The following is an 11,674-nucleotide window of genomic DNA, read 5'->3' on the forward strand; positions in this document are numbered from 1 at the left end:
TGACAGTCACCGTAATAACATTTCTAACTTGTTCAACGAGAATTTTTATGTTTGTAGCAGATTCTGTGTGTGTGTGTGTGTGTGTGTGTGTGTGTGTGTGTGTGTGTGTGCATTACAAAAACAACCAACAGCACCCTCTAGTGGCCCCACATGCTAACCACATCGATCTTCAGATTTTTTTTTTTTTTTGCAGTTCAGTGTTGACAGACATTGTTTTGAAAACGTTGCCATGTAAACGTGAAACTTTCCTGAAAACGCAATAAACCTTATGTTTTTCACCGGAAACGTGTGCCGCGACATAAATATAGATAGAAAATGAAGAGAGAAGGTAAATAAAAACTGTGTGTTTTCATTCTACTTTACGAGGTAAAATCCAGGAACGATTCAACAGTTGACGATGGTAACCACGCCCACTAGTGGCTCAACATGAGAACTGCACCCTGTTTACAGTATCTCTGGTTCCTCTCCAGGTTCGTCGGCTGCTCGTCCTGAACTCCACCCCCTTCACCCACTACCCCCAACCCGACCTTTGACCCCCTGGGAAGCTCCGAATCCTGGAGGTCAAACCGGGTTCGCCCATCATCCTGAAGGTGAGCGGAATCCTGCGGAGGGCGAAGCGGGGGCGTTGGTCCGGCTTGATTGACAGGTGGTGTTTGCGTGTGTGTGTGTGTGTGTGTGTGTGTGTGTGTGTGTGTGTGTTTCAGGGTAAAAAACTGATCCCACCCGCTCCGGGGAACAACCGGCTGAACTACACGGTGCTGATCGGAGAGTCGCCTTGCCTGCTCACCGTGTCCGAGAACCAGCTGCTGTGCGACTCGCCCGACCTCACCGGCGAGCAGCGGGTCCTGGTGAGTTGACGGAGGCGGGAAGCCCCGCCCACTTCCTCCTGCTGCCCAGCACGTAGCAGGAGGAGGGGGGGGGCGGGGGGGCAGTCTCTGTAAAGGTGAACCTCGTTAGGTGCAGCTGCAGGGGGTTGGTGGGGTAATTGGTTTTGATGTCGCGGATCAGAGGGTTGGACACACACACACACACACACACACACACACACGTTTCAGACCCCCGATGGGGACCCGTGTGTGTAGACAGTCAGGTTTGAGTCCCAAGTGTAGAGATAAACAAGTGCACACACACACACACACACACACATGCAGGAAGTGACTTTGTTGTCAGTATTGATTCCATATTAAACCCTCTGATGAAGAAGCCCTCCCCCCACCCTCCATGGTCTTCCTCACTAATGGACGATGAAGGTCTGCTCACACCTTCACGTCGGCCTCAGAAGCGACTTCCTGCTTTTGACGCGGCGCCGTCGCCTCCCGTCTTCTCCCCCCCCCCCGGCGCAGATCCTGGTGGGGGGGCTGGAGTACTCCCCCGGGACGCTCCACATCTACTCCGACAGCGCCCTGACGCTGCCGGCCATCATCGGCATCGGGGCGGGCGGCGGCGTGCTGCTCATCGCCATCATCGCCGTGCTGATCGCCTACAAGAGGAAGACGCGCGACGCCGACCGCACGCTGAAGCGCCTGCAGCTGCAGATGGACAACCTGGAGAGCCGCGTGGCGCTGGAGTGCAAGGAGGGTGAGTCCTGCCGCCGTGGTCCACCTTCCTCCTCCTCCTCCTCCTCTTCCTCTTCCTCTTCCTCTTCCTCGTCCACCGGTGTGAGAATCCCAACGCTCCTCTTCCTCCCGCGCCAGCCTTCGCCGAGCTGCAGACCGACATCCAGGAACTGACCAACGACATGGACGGAGTGAAGATTCCCTTCCTGGAGTACCGGACCTACACCATGAGGGTCATGTTCCCGGGGATCGAGGAGCACCCCGTGCTCAACGGAGCTCGACGTACGCACAACGCCACGCTACATATACACGATGCCACGCCACGTGACACAACGCCACGCCACGTGACGCGACGCCACGCCATGCGACGCGACGCCACCCGACGTGACACAACGCCACGTGACGTGACATGACACGACGCCACGTGACGTGACACAACGCCACGCGACATGACATGACACGACGCCACAAGACGTGACACGACGCCACGCGATGTGACACGACGCCACGCGACATGACATGACATGACGCCACGAGACATGACATGACATGACGCCACGAGACATGACATGACGCCACGAGACGTGACATGACGCCACGAGACGTGACATGACGCCACGTGACGTGACTTGACGCCACGAGACGTGACATGACGCCACGAGACGTGACATGACGCCACGTGACGTGACATGACGCCACGAGACGTGACATGACGCCACGAGACGTGACATGACGCCACATGACGTGACACGACGCCATGCGACATGACGCCACGCGACATGACATGACGCCACACCACAACACAACATAACATCTCCCATCCAAGCCAAGGTCAAACCACAGAACACGACACCAACACACAAGAAAACATAACGTGATGCGACACAAGATGACGTCACACAACATAAAACAACACAACAGGTCACAAGGTTACGTGATGAAACAGAACCTGAAAGAACACGACTCAGCACAAGATGCGAGATGACTCGACGTAATATGATGTCACACAACATAAAACAACACAACATAAGATGACCTGGAACAACACAAGAAACACAACAGCTTGATGCAATACGTAAATTACACGACGACACGACAGCAGATGATGTCACACATGATAAAGAACAACAACATGAAATAAGACGCTGAACAACGAGACAACAACACAACATGAAATAAGACGCTGAACAACGAGACAACAACACACATGACTGTGACGCGTTTCCCGTCACGTTGACATCAAAGTTTGTTTGTTTGTTGGTTTGTTTGTTGTCTCCAGTCTCCAGCCAACGTGGAGAAAGCCCTGCGCCTCTTCAGCCAGCTGCTCAACAACAAGATGTTCCTGCTGACCTTCATCCACACGCTGGAGGCTCAGAGGTCCTTCTCCATGAGGACCGCGGCAACGTGGCCTCGCTGCTGATGGCCGCGCTGCAGGTAGCACACGCTGCGCCTGCTGATGCTAGCTGCCGCGCTACACGTGCTATGCTAACTGCAGCTCTGCACATGTTAAAAACCAGCTGCAGCGTGCTAATGCTAGCGGCACAGCTGGTTTACAGATATTCATCCTGTAACTTTGTGTGTGTGTGTGGTGTGTGTGTGTGTGTGTGTGTGTGTGTGTGTGTGTGTGTGTGTGTGTGTGTGTGTGTGTGGTGTGTGTGTGTGTGTGTGTGTGTGTGTGTGCAGGGCCGGATGGAGTACGCCACGGTGGTGTTGAAGCAGCTGCTGGCCGACCTGATCGAGAAAAACCTGGAGAACAAGAATCATCCGAAACTGCTGCTCAGGAGGTCTGTGCTGCTTCCTCCTCTCCTCTTCCTCCTCTCTCCTCTCTTCCCTCCTCCTCCTCTTCCTCCTCTCCTCTCCTCTCTCCTCCTCTCCTCCTCCTCTTCCTCCTCTTCTCCCTCCTCCTCTCCTCTTCCTCTTCTCTTCCTCTTCCTCTTCTCTCTTCTTCCTTCTCTCTTCCTCTTCTCTCCTCCTCCTCCTCTCCTTCCTCTCCTCTCCCTCCCTCTTCCTCTTCCTCCTCCTCCTCTTCCTCTCTTCCTCTCCTCCTCCTCCTCTTCCTCTTCTCTCCTCCTCTCCTCTTCCTCTCTTCCTTCCTTCCTCTTCTCCTTCCTCTCCTCTTCCTCTTCTCTCTTCTCCTCTCCTCCTCCTCTTCTCTTCCTCTTCCTCTTCCCTCCTCTTCTTCTTCCTCTTCTTCTTCCTCCTCCTCCTCCTCTTCCTCCTCCTCCTCCTCTTTCCTCCTCTTCTTCCTCCTCTTCTTCCTCTTCCTCCTCCTCCTCCTCTTCCCTCTTTCCTCTTCCTCCTCCTCTTCCTCCTCATCAATGACCTCTATGTGTCTTCAGGACAGAGTCTGTAGCGGGAAGATGCTCAACCAACTGGTTCACCTTCCTGCTGCATTCGCTTCCTGAAGGTATAGCCCCTCCCCCCCCTCCCCACCTCCCCCACCCCCCTCCCCCCCAGTCCCACTAACTGACCTGGTTAAACTCCCCTGACCCCCCCCCCCCCCCCAGGAGTGCGCCGGCGAGCCGCTCTTCATGCTGTACTGCGCCATCAAGCAGCAGATGGAGAAAGGACCGATCGACGCCATCACGGGCGAAGCGCGCTACTCGCTGAGCGAAGACAAGCTCATCAGGCAGCAGATCGACTACAAGCAGCTGGTAACCAACACACACACACACACACACACACACACACACACACACACACAGTGCTCCGGCGCTGACGTCTCTCTCGCCCCCCCCCAGGACCCTGATGTGCATCCCTCCGGAGGGCGAGGCGGGCACGGAGGTGCCGGTGAAGGTGCGAACTGCGACACGGTGACTCAGGTCAAAGACAAGCTGCTGGACGCCGTCTACAAGGCATCCCCTTCTCCCAGCGCCCGCAGGACCGACATGGACCTCGGTACGACGCCTCGCACCCTCAACGCTCCGCCACACCGCCAGGGGGCGCCACTGATCACCGGCAGTGTCAGAAGATTCACACAAAAACAGGGGGAAAAAAACAGATTAGACATTTCTACAATCAAACTGGGAAGACATTTTTTAAAGTTCCTGCTTGTTTGTGTTGGTGAGAGAGAGAGAGAGAGGGAGGGAGGGAGGGAGGGGGAGAGAGAGGGAGAGGGGGGGGAGGGAGAGAGAGAGAGGGAGGGAGGGGAGAGAGAGGGAGAGGGGGGGAGGGAGAGAGAGAGAGAGAGAGAGGGAGGGAGGGGGAGAGAGAGAGAGAGAGAGGGGGGAGAGAGAGAGAGGGAGGGAGGGGGAGAGAGAGGGAGAGGGGGGGAGGGAGAGAGAGAGAGGAGGGAGGGGGAGAGAGAGAGAGAGAGAGACAGAGAGAGGGGGGAGAGGGAGAGAGAGAGAGAGAAGGAGAGAGGAGAGAGAGAGAGAGAAGGAGAGAGAAGAGACGAGAGAGAGAGGGGGAGAGAGAGGAGAGAGGAAGAGAGAGAGAGAGGGGGAGAGAGAGGGAGAGGAGGGGAGAGAGAGAGGGAGAGGGAGGAGGGGAGAGGAGAGAGAGAGAGTGGGGGGAGAGAGAGAGAGAGAGACAGAGAGAGGGGGGGGAGAGGAAGAGAGAGAGGGAGAGAGAGAGAGAAGAGAGAGGAAGAGAGAGAGAGAGGGGGAGAGAGAGAGAGGGGGAGAGAGAGAAGGAGAGAGGAAGAGAGAAGAGAGAGAGGGGGGAGAGAGCGAAAGAGAGAGAGAGTGGGGGAGAGAGAGAGAGAGAGGGGGGAGAGAGAGATCGACCAGAGAGAGAGAGAGATCGTCCACAATGGAGTCATTCTTATAAAACTCCAGAACTTCCAGTCTAACTGATGATCAGAGGCTCTGAACACTGAAGTTTCACCTGTTGGGAGGAAGATGCTCTTTAACTCTTTAACTCTTTTAAACAGAAGTACATCCATATTAAAGAGAGTGTGTGTGTGTGTGTGTGTGTGTGTGTGTGTGTGTGTGTGTGTGTGTGTGTGTGTGTGTGTGTGTGGTCAGAGTGGCGTCAGGGGCGACTGACCAGGATCATCCTGCAGGACGAAGACGTGACGACGAAAATCGAGAAGCGACTGGAAAAGACTGAACACACTGGCACATTACCAGGTACCCAGTGTGTGTGTGTGTGTGTGTGTGTGTGTGTGTTGTGAGAGACACTCACGTGTGTGTCTTTGTGTGTGTGCAGGTCACTGACGGCTCCCTGGTGGCTTTGGTCCAAAAACAAGTTTCCGCCTACAACATTGCAAACTCCTTCACCTTCACAAGATCTCTGAGCAGATATGGTAAAACACAACACACACACACACACACACACACGCACACACACACACGGTTCCAGCTGTGTCTGACGTGATGTTCCTTCTGCGTTCAGAGTCGTTACTGAGAACCTCCAGCAGCCCCGACAGTCTGAGATCCAGAGCGCCGATGATCACACCGGACCAGGAGACCGGTACTGATCCCCGAGTCCAGAACAGCACGATACTGCAGTACCACCAGTACTCATACTCACTCATGACTGTGTGTGTGTGTGTGTGTGTGTGTGTGTGTGTGTGTGTGTGTGTGTGTCCAGGCACTAAGCTGTGGCACCTGGTGAAGAACCACGAACACAGCGACCAGAGGAAGGAGACCGAGGCAGTAAGATGGTCTCTGAGATCTACCTGACCAGACTCCTGGCTACCAAGGTAACACAACAACAACAACAACAACAACAACAACTCAAACACACAGTGAACACGTCCACAGCACATGAACGACACAAACACAACAGCAAAAACACAACGTCATTAAAAAAAACGGTCACAACAAGTAAACAGTCTTAACCAAACAAAAACACAATTTCACGCAGGTGACACAGGTAAACACGTCACCAGTGCGTAACAAACACAACATCCATACAATCAAAACAACAACAAAATACAACAGCGAAACACAATTAAAACAATGATTAAACACAACAATGAAAAACAAAACCCAATAAAACTGAAACAGAACAGCCAAACAAGTAAAACTACAACTGAACCTCAGCAGCACTGAGACGACAACAACAAGTAAACAAGACAAAAACACAACTAATTATGACGACAACATGAAAATAGACCAACAAAATCCCAAAACAAAAACAACTAAATACACCACACAAAACCCAGCACAGTAAAACAATAGAAAAACTAAGCAACTAAACACAACAAAGACAACAATTCAGCAGAAATCGAGGTGGAACAACAACAACAACAACAACTCAAACACACCAGTGAACACGTCCACAGCACAGGAACGACACAAACACAACAGCAAAAACACAACGTCATTAAAAAAAACGGTCACAACAAGTAAACAGTCTTAACCAAACAAAAACACAATTTCACGCAGGTGACACAGGTAAACACGTCACCAGTGCGTAACAAACACAACATCCATACAATCAAAACAACAACAAAATACAACAGCGAAAACACAATTAAAACAATGATTAAACACAACAATGAAAAAACAAAACCCATAAAACTGAAACAGAACAGCCAAACAAGTAAAAGTACAACTGAAGACAACCTCAGCAGCACTGAGACGACAACAACAAGTAAACAAGACAAAAACACAACTAATTATGACGACAACATGAAATAGACCAACAAAACCCCAAAACAAAAACAACTAAATGCACCACACAAAACCCAGCACAGTAAAACAATAGAAAAACTGTTCAACTAAACACAACAAAGACAACAATTCAGCAGAAATCGAGGTGGAACAACAACAACAACAACTCAACACGCCAGTGAACACGTCCACAGCACAGGAACGACACAAACACAACAGCAAAAACACAACGTCATTTTAAAAAAACGGTCACAACAAGTAAACACAGTCCAAACCAAACAAAAACACAATAAACATGCAACTAAACACAATTTCACGCAGGTGACACAGGTAAACACGTCACCAGAGCGTAACAAACACGACATCCATACAATCAAAACAAGAACTTAACACAACAACTAAATACAACAACAAAACACAATTAAAACAATGATTAAACACAACAATGAAAAACAAAACCCATAAAACTGAAACAGAACAGCCAAACAAGTAAAACTACAACTGAACCTCAGCAGCACTGAGACGACAACAAGTAAACAAGACAAAACAAACACAACTATTATGACGACAACATGAAAATAGATCAACAAAACCACAACAAGACCCAATAACAGAAACAACTAAATACACCACACAAAACCCAGCACAGTAAAAACAACAAAGAAACTGTGCAACTAAACACAACAAAGACAACAGTTCAGCAGAAATCGAGGTGGAACAACAACAACAACACAACTCAAACACGCCAGTGAACACGTCCACAGCACAGGAACGACGACACAACAAAGGTCACGACACAAACACAACAGCAAAAACACAACGTCATTAAAAAAACGGTCACAACAAGTAAACAGTCTTAACCAAACAAAAACACAATTTCACGCAGGTGACACAGGTAAACACGTCACCACAGCATAACAAACACAACATCCATACAATCAAAACAACAACTTAACACAACAAAATACAACAACAAAACACAATTAAAACAATGATTAAACACAACAATGAAAAACTCAAAACCCATAAAACTGAAACAGAACAGCCAAACAAGTAAAACTACAACTGAACCTCAGCAGCACTGAGACGACAACAACAAGTAAACAAGACAAAAACACAACTAACTATGACCACAACATGAAAATAGATCAACAAAAACCACAACAAGACCCAATAACAGAAACAACTAAATACACCACACAAAATCCAGCACAGTAAAACAACAAAGAAACTGTGCAACTAAACACAACAAAGACAACAGTTCAGCAGAATCGAGGTGGAACAACAACAACAACAACTCAAACACGCCAGTGAACACGGTCCACAAGCACAGGAACGACGACACAACAAAGGTCACGACACAACACAACAGAAAAAAACACGTTTTAAAAAAACGGTCACAACAAGTAAACACAGTCTTAACCAAACAAAAACACAATGAACATGCAACTAAACACAATTTCACGCAGCCAAGCACGTGAATACAATGACACAGATAAACCCACAGCATAACAAACACAACTTAACACAACAACATCTAACCAACTAATACAACAACGAAACAAGTAAACAAGACAAAAACACAACTAATTATGACGACAACATGAAAATAGACCAACAAAACCCCAAAACAAAAACAACTAAATGCACCACACAAAAACCCAGCACAGTAAAACAACAGAAAAACTAAGTAACCAAACACCAACAAAGACAACAGTTCAGCAGAAAGTGACCACAACGCAGGAACAACAACACAAACGCCGTGGTGAGTGTGTGAGTGTGACCTGTGCCTCGGTCCTCCCGCCACCAGGGGACGCTGCAGAAGTTTGTGGACGACCTGTTTGAGACGGTGTTCAGCACCGCCCACCGCGGCTCGGCGCTGCCGCTGGCCATCAAGTACATGTTCGACTTCCTGACGAGCAGGCGGACAAGCGGCAGATCAGCGACCCGGACGTCCGACACACCTGGAAGAGCAACTGGTGAGCGGGACGGACAGGAAGTGGTGGTGGTGGTGGTGGTGGTGGTGGAGGTGGGGAGAGGGGGAGGGGTGGTGTTTCTGAGCCTGTGGAGAGTCTTAACGGCCGTCCGGCCACCCACAGCCTCCCGCTCCGGTCTGGGTCAACGTCATCAAGAACCCCCAGTTCGTCTTCGACATCCACAAGAGCAGCATCACGGACGCCTGCCTGTCGGTCGTCGCTCAGACCTTCATGGACTCGTGCTCCACCTCCGAACACCGGCTGGGGAAGGACTCGCCGTCCAACAAGCTGCTCTACGCCAAGGACATCCCCAACTACAAGAGCTGGGTGGAGAGGTACGACGCCCCGGGAGGCTGGTGTAGAACATACCGAGTAGTAAGGCTGTTAAAAAAAACATGAAGTGAATCAGCTGAGCAGGGGAGAGTCACCGCGGTGTGATCGGGATCGTAAAGGGTCATATTGTCACAGAATCCACTTCCTGAAGGTTCTCCGGCAGTAAGAACCGTCTCCACATCTGGAACGACGCCCCAGAAGTGTAGAAAGAGTGTCCTCTGTCTCTCTCTCTCTTTTAAAAAGTGTGTTGCTCCAAGCAGCCAATCAGAAATCAAACCCTATATAGTGTCATCGGGGGTTTTTAGCCAATCACAATCAAGGTAGGCTCCTCCCCCCTTTGACTCCTCCCACAGTCAGGCAGCTCTGCTCTGGCACATGGCGCCACGAGAGGAAGTACTTCCTCCATCTTCCCCATAGATGGGCTGTGTGTGTGTGGGGGGCGGAGCCAGTCCAGCTCACACAGACACAGCAGATTCTGAATGTAGCTCCTAGGATCTGATATTCTAATGGAGGAGAAAATCAAGGAGAAGCTGGATTTGGGGCAGTGAACTTTAAATCTAATGTTTTTGACGCCGGATCATTTGATCCCTTCAGAGGAACGTTGTGAGGAAAGTCCAGCTTTGATCCAGTATTTAGTATAAAACACTCACAGCCTCACGCCCGTGCCCCTGCAGGTACTACCGGGACATCTCCAAGATGCCCAGCATCAGCGACCAGGACATGGACGCCTACCTGGTGGAGCAGTCGCGTCTCCACGGCAACGAGTTCAACACACTGAGCGCGCTCAGCGAGCTCTACTTCTACATCAACAAGTACAAGGAAGAGGTGAGAAGACGACGCTTATTTCTGGAGCGGCGCTCAAACACGGTTCTTCACAGAGGAATCTGAGAAACACAGAAAAGCCTTGAAAGACAGAAGAAATATATTGATTAATGAAATACTTTGAAGCTTTAAAAAGAAACGAGAGCTTGCGTGTCACTGGTGTGACGTGTAAAACACTCGTTTACGCAACTTTTCAACTGAAAACACATCTTGTGTTGTGTGTTTTACGTTTTGCACAACAAACGATGTCCGTTCTACATTCTGAAAGTGATTTAGTTCAACATGTCGGACCACTAGCGGGCGCTGTTGTTGGTTTTAGTACTGAAACCACACACACACACACACACACACACCAACAACGGGTGAAACACGGACATTGTGGGAGACAGACCACCAAGTTGGACTGTTGTTATAGTGACTGTCAAAATAAAAGCACCAAGTCCCCGGGAGAACATGGGCCGATAGAGTCACGACGCCGCGGGGGAAACGTTGTTCTGATCGTCTCCACTGAGCATGTGCAGAACTACTGGCTACCGCGTCCACAGCGCTTCGGAGAAGTTGCGTTTCCCCCGTTTCCATGGCGACGGAGAGACTCTGAGCACCTTTGTTGTGTAAAGAAATGATGCACAGTTGCAACAGGTTTTGCATTTTCACTTGGAAAGCAAAGGCGAGTTGAGAGAATTAGTCACGAATTTTGTGAAATTTACAAATTTGTGATATTTGTAAATTTAGAGTCACGAGGTTCTGACTCTCTTGTGTCTGCAGATCCTGACGGCGCTGGACCGGGACGGCTACTGCCGCAAACACAAACTGAGGCACAAACTGGAGCAAGCCATCAACCTGATGTCCGGGAGCAGCTGAGAGGAGGAGGAGGGGGGGAGGGGGAGGGGGAGGGGCCGACGGACTGACGGGGGTGGGGGTGGGGAGTGGGGGATGGGACGGAGAGTGGAGGGGTGGAGTCAAGTGAGGGTGTTTTGCTTTTTTTTTTCTGAACTCGTCCATCGATGGATCGGTTGAGTTGAAGACTGACCGGCCGGCCGAGCTGGACCCCAACTACCTCCATCAGGTGGACTCTACAGGAGGGGGGGAGGGGGGAGGGAGGGGGTTTGGATAATCAGTCCCCGGATTTCGTCTGTTGGTTTTGATTTATCTTCGTGGAACGTGAGGAGAGTCCCCCCCCCCCCCCCCCCCAGTGAGACGGAGAAACATTCTAGAAGCTTCGGTTGACGGGGACAAGGTGTGGAGTCAAGTTTGTCCTGGCCGGAGAATTCTCTTTGATCTACCAGATCTGGTCCGACGAGGAAGTGGAAGATTTAAACCCCCCCCCCCCCCCCCCCTCACCCCAACAATAACCGATGTCACCAACGTCTCTCGTCCCGGGAGGGAATCCACCGCCAGTCGGCAGGACGGGAGGAGGAAAAAA

The 11,674-nt window shown here is 50.6% G+C and overlaps 1 protein-coding gene across 1 annotated transcript in view; it reads left to right on the forward strand.

Annotated features, from left to right (window-relative positions):
- plxna3 (plexin A3) overlaps positions 1-11,121 on the forward strand; it is a gene marked incomplete at its 5' end in the record, with an annotated part of 76,368 nt that extends 65,247 nt beyond the window's left edge. The window contains 29 exon segments of the mRNA XM_080496987.1: positions 471-515; positions 517-546; positions 552-590; positions 705-848; positions 1,344-1,578; positions 1,695-1,828; positions 1,830-1,838; positions 2,836-2,944; positions 2,947-2,990; positions 3,240-3,340; positions 3,896-3,950; positions 3,952-3,963; positions 4,064-4,210; positions 4,299-4,353; positions 4,356-4,405; positions 4,411-4,436; positions 4,438-4,454; positions 5,525-5,589; positions 5,591-5,629; positions 5,709-5,805; positions 5,895-5,972; positions 6,093-6,137; positions 6,140-6,204; positions 8,931-9,030; positions 9,033-9,099; positions 9,220-9,230; positions 9,233-9,431; positions 10,104-10,254; positions 11,017-11,121. Of these exon segments, the coding sequence (XP_080353113.1) occupies positions 471-515; positions 517-546; positions 552-590; positions 705-848; positions 1,344-1,578; positions 1,695-1,828; positions 1,830-1,838; positions 2,836-2,944; positions 2,947-2,990; positions 3,240-3,340; positions 3,896-3,950; positions 3,952-3,963; positions 4,064-4,210; positions 4,299-4,353; positions 4,356-4,405; positions 4,411-4,436; positions 4,438-4,454; positions 5,525-5,589; positions 5,591-5,629; positions 5,709-5,805; positions 5,895-5,972; positions 6,093-6,137; positions 6,140-6,204; positions 8,931-9,030; positions 9,033-9,099; positions 9,220-9,230; positions 9,233-9,431; positions 10,104-10,254; positions 11,017-11,112 (2,265 nt within the window). The 3' untranslated portion in view covers positions 11,113-11,121.
- Positions 11,122-11,674: the final 553 nt, after the last annotated feature.

This window comes from Blennius ocellaris (genome assembly GCF_963422515.1).
Source record: "Blennius ocellaris genome assembly, chromosome: 5".
NCBI classification, from domain to species: Eukaryota; Metazoa; Chordata; class Actinopteri; order Blenniiformes; family Blenniidae; genus Blennius; species Blennius ocellaris.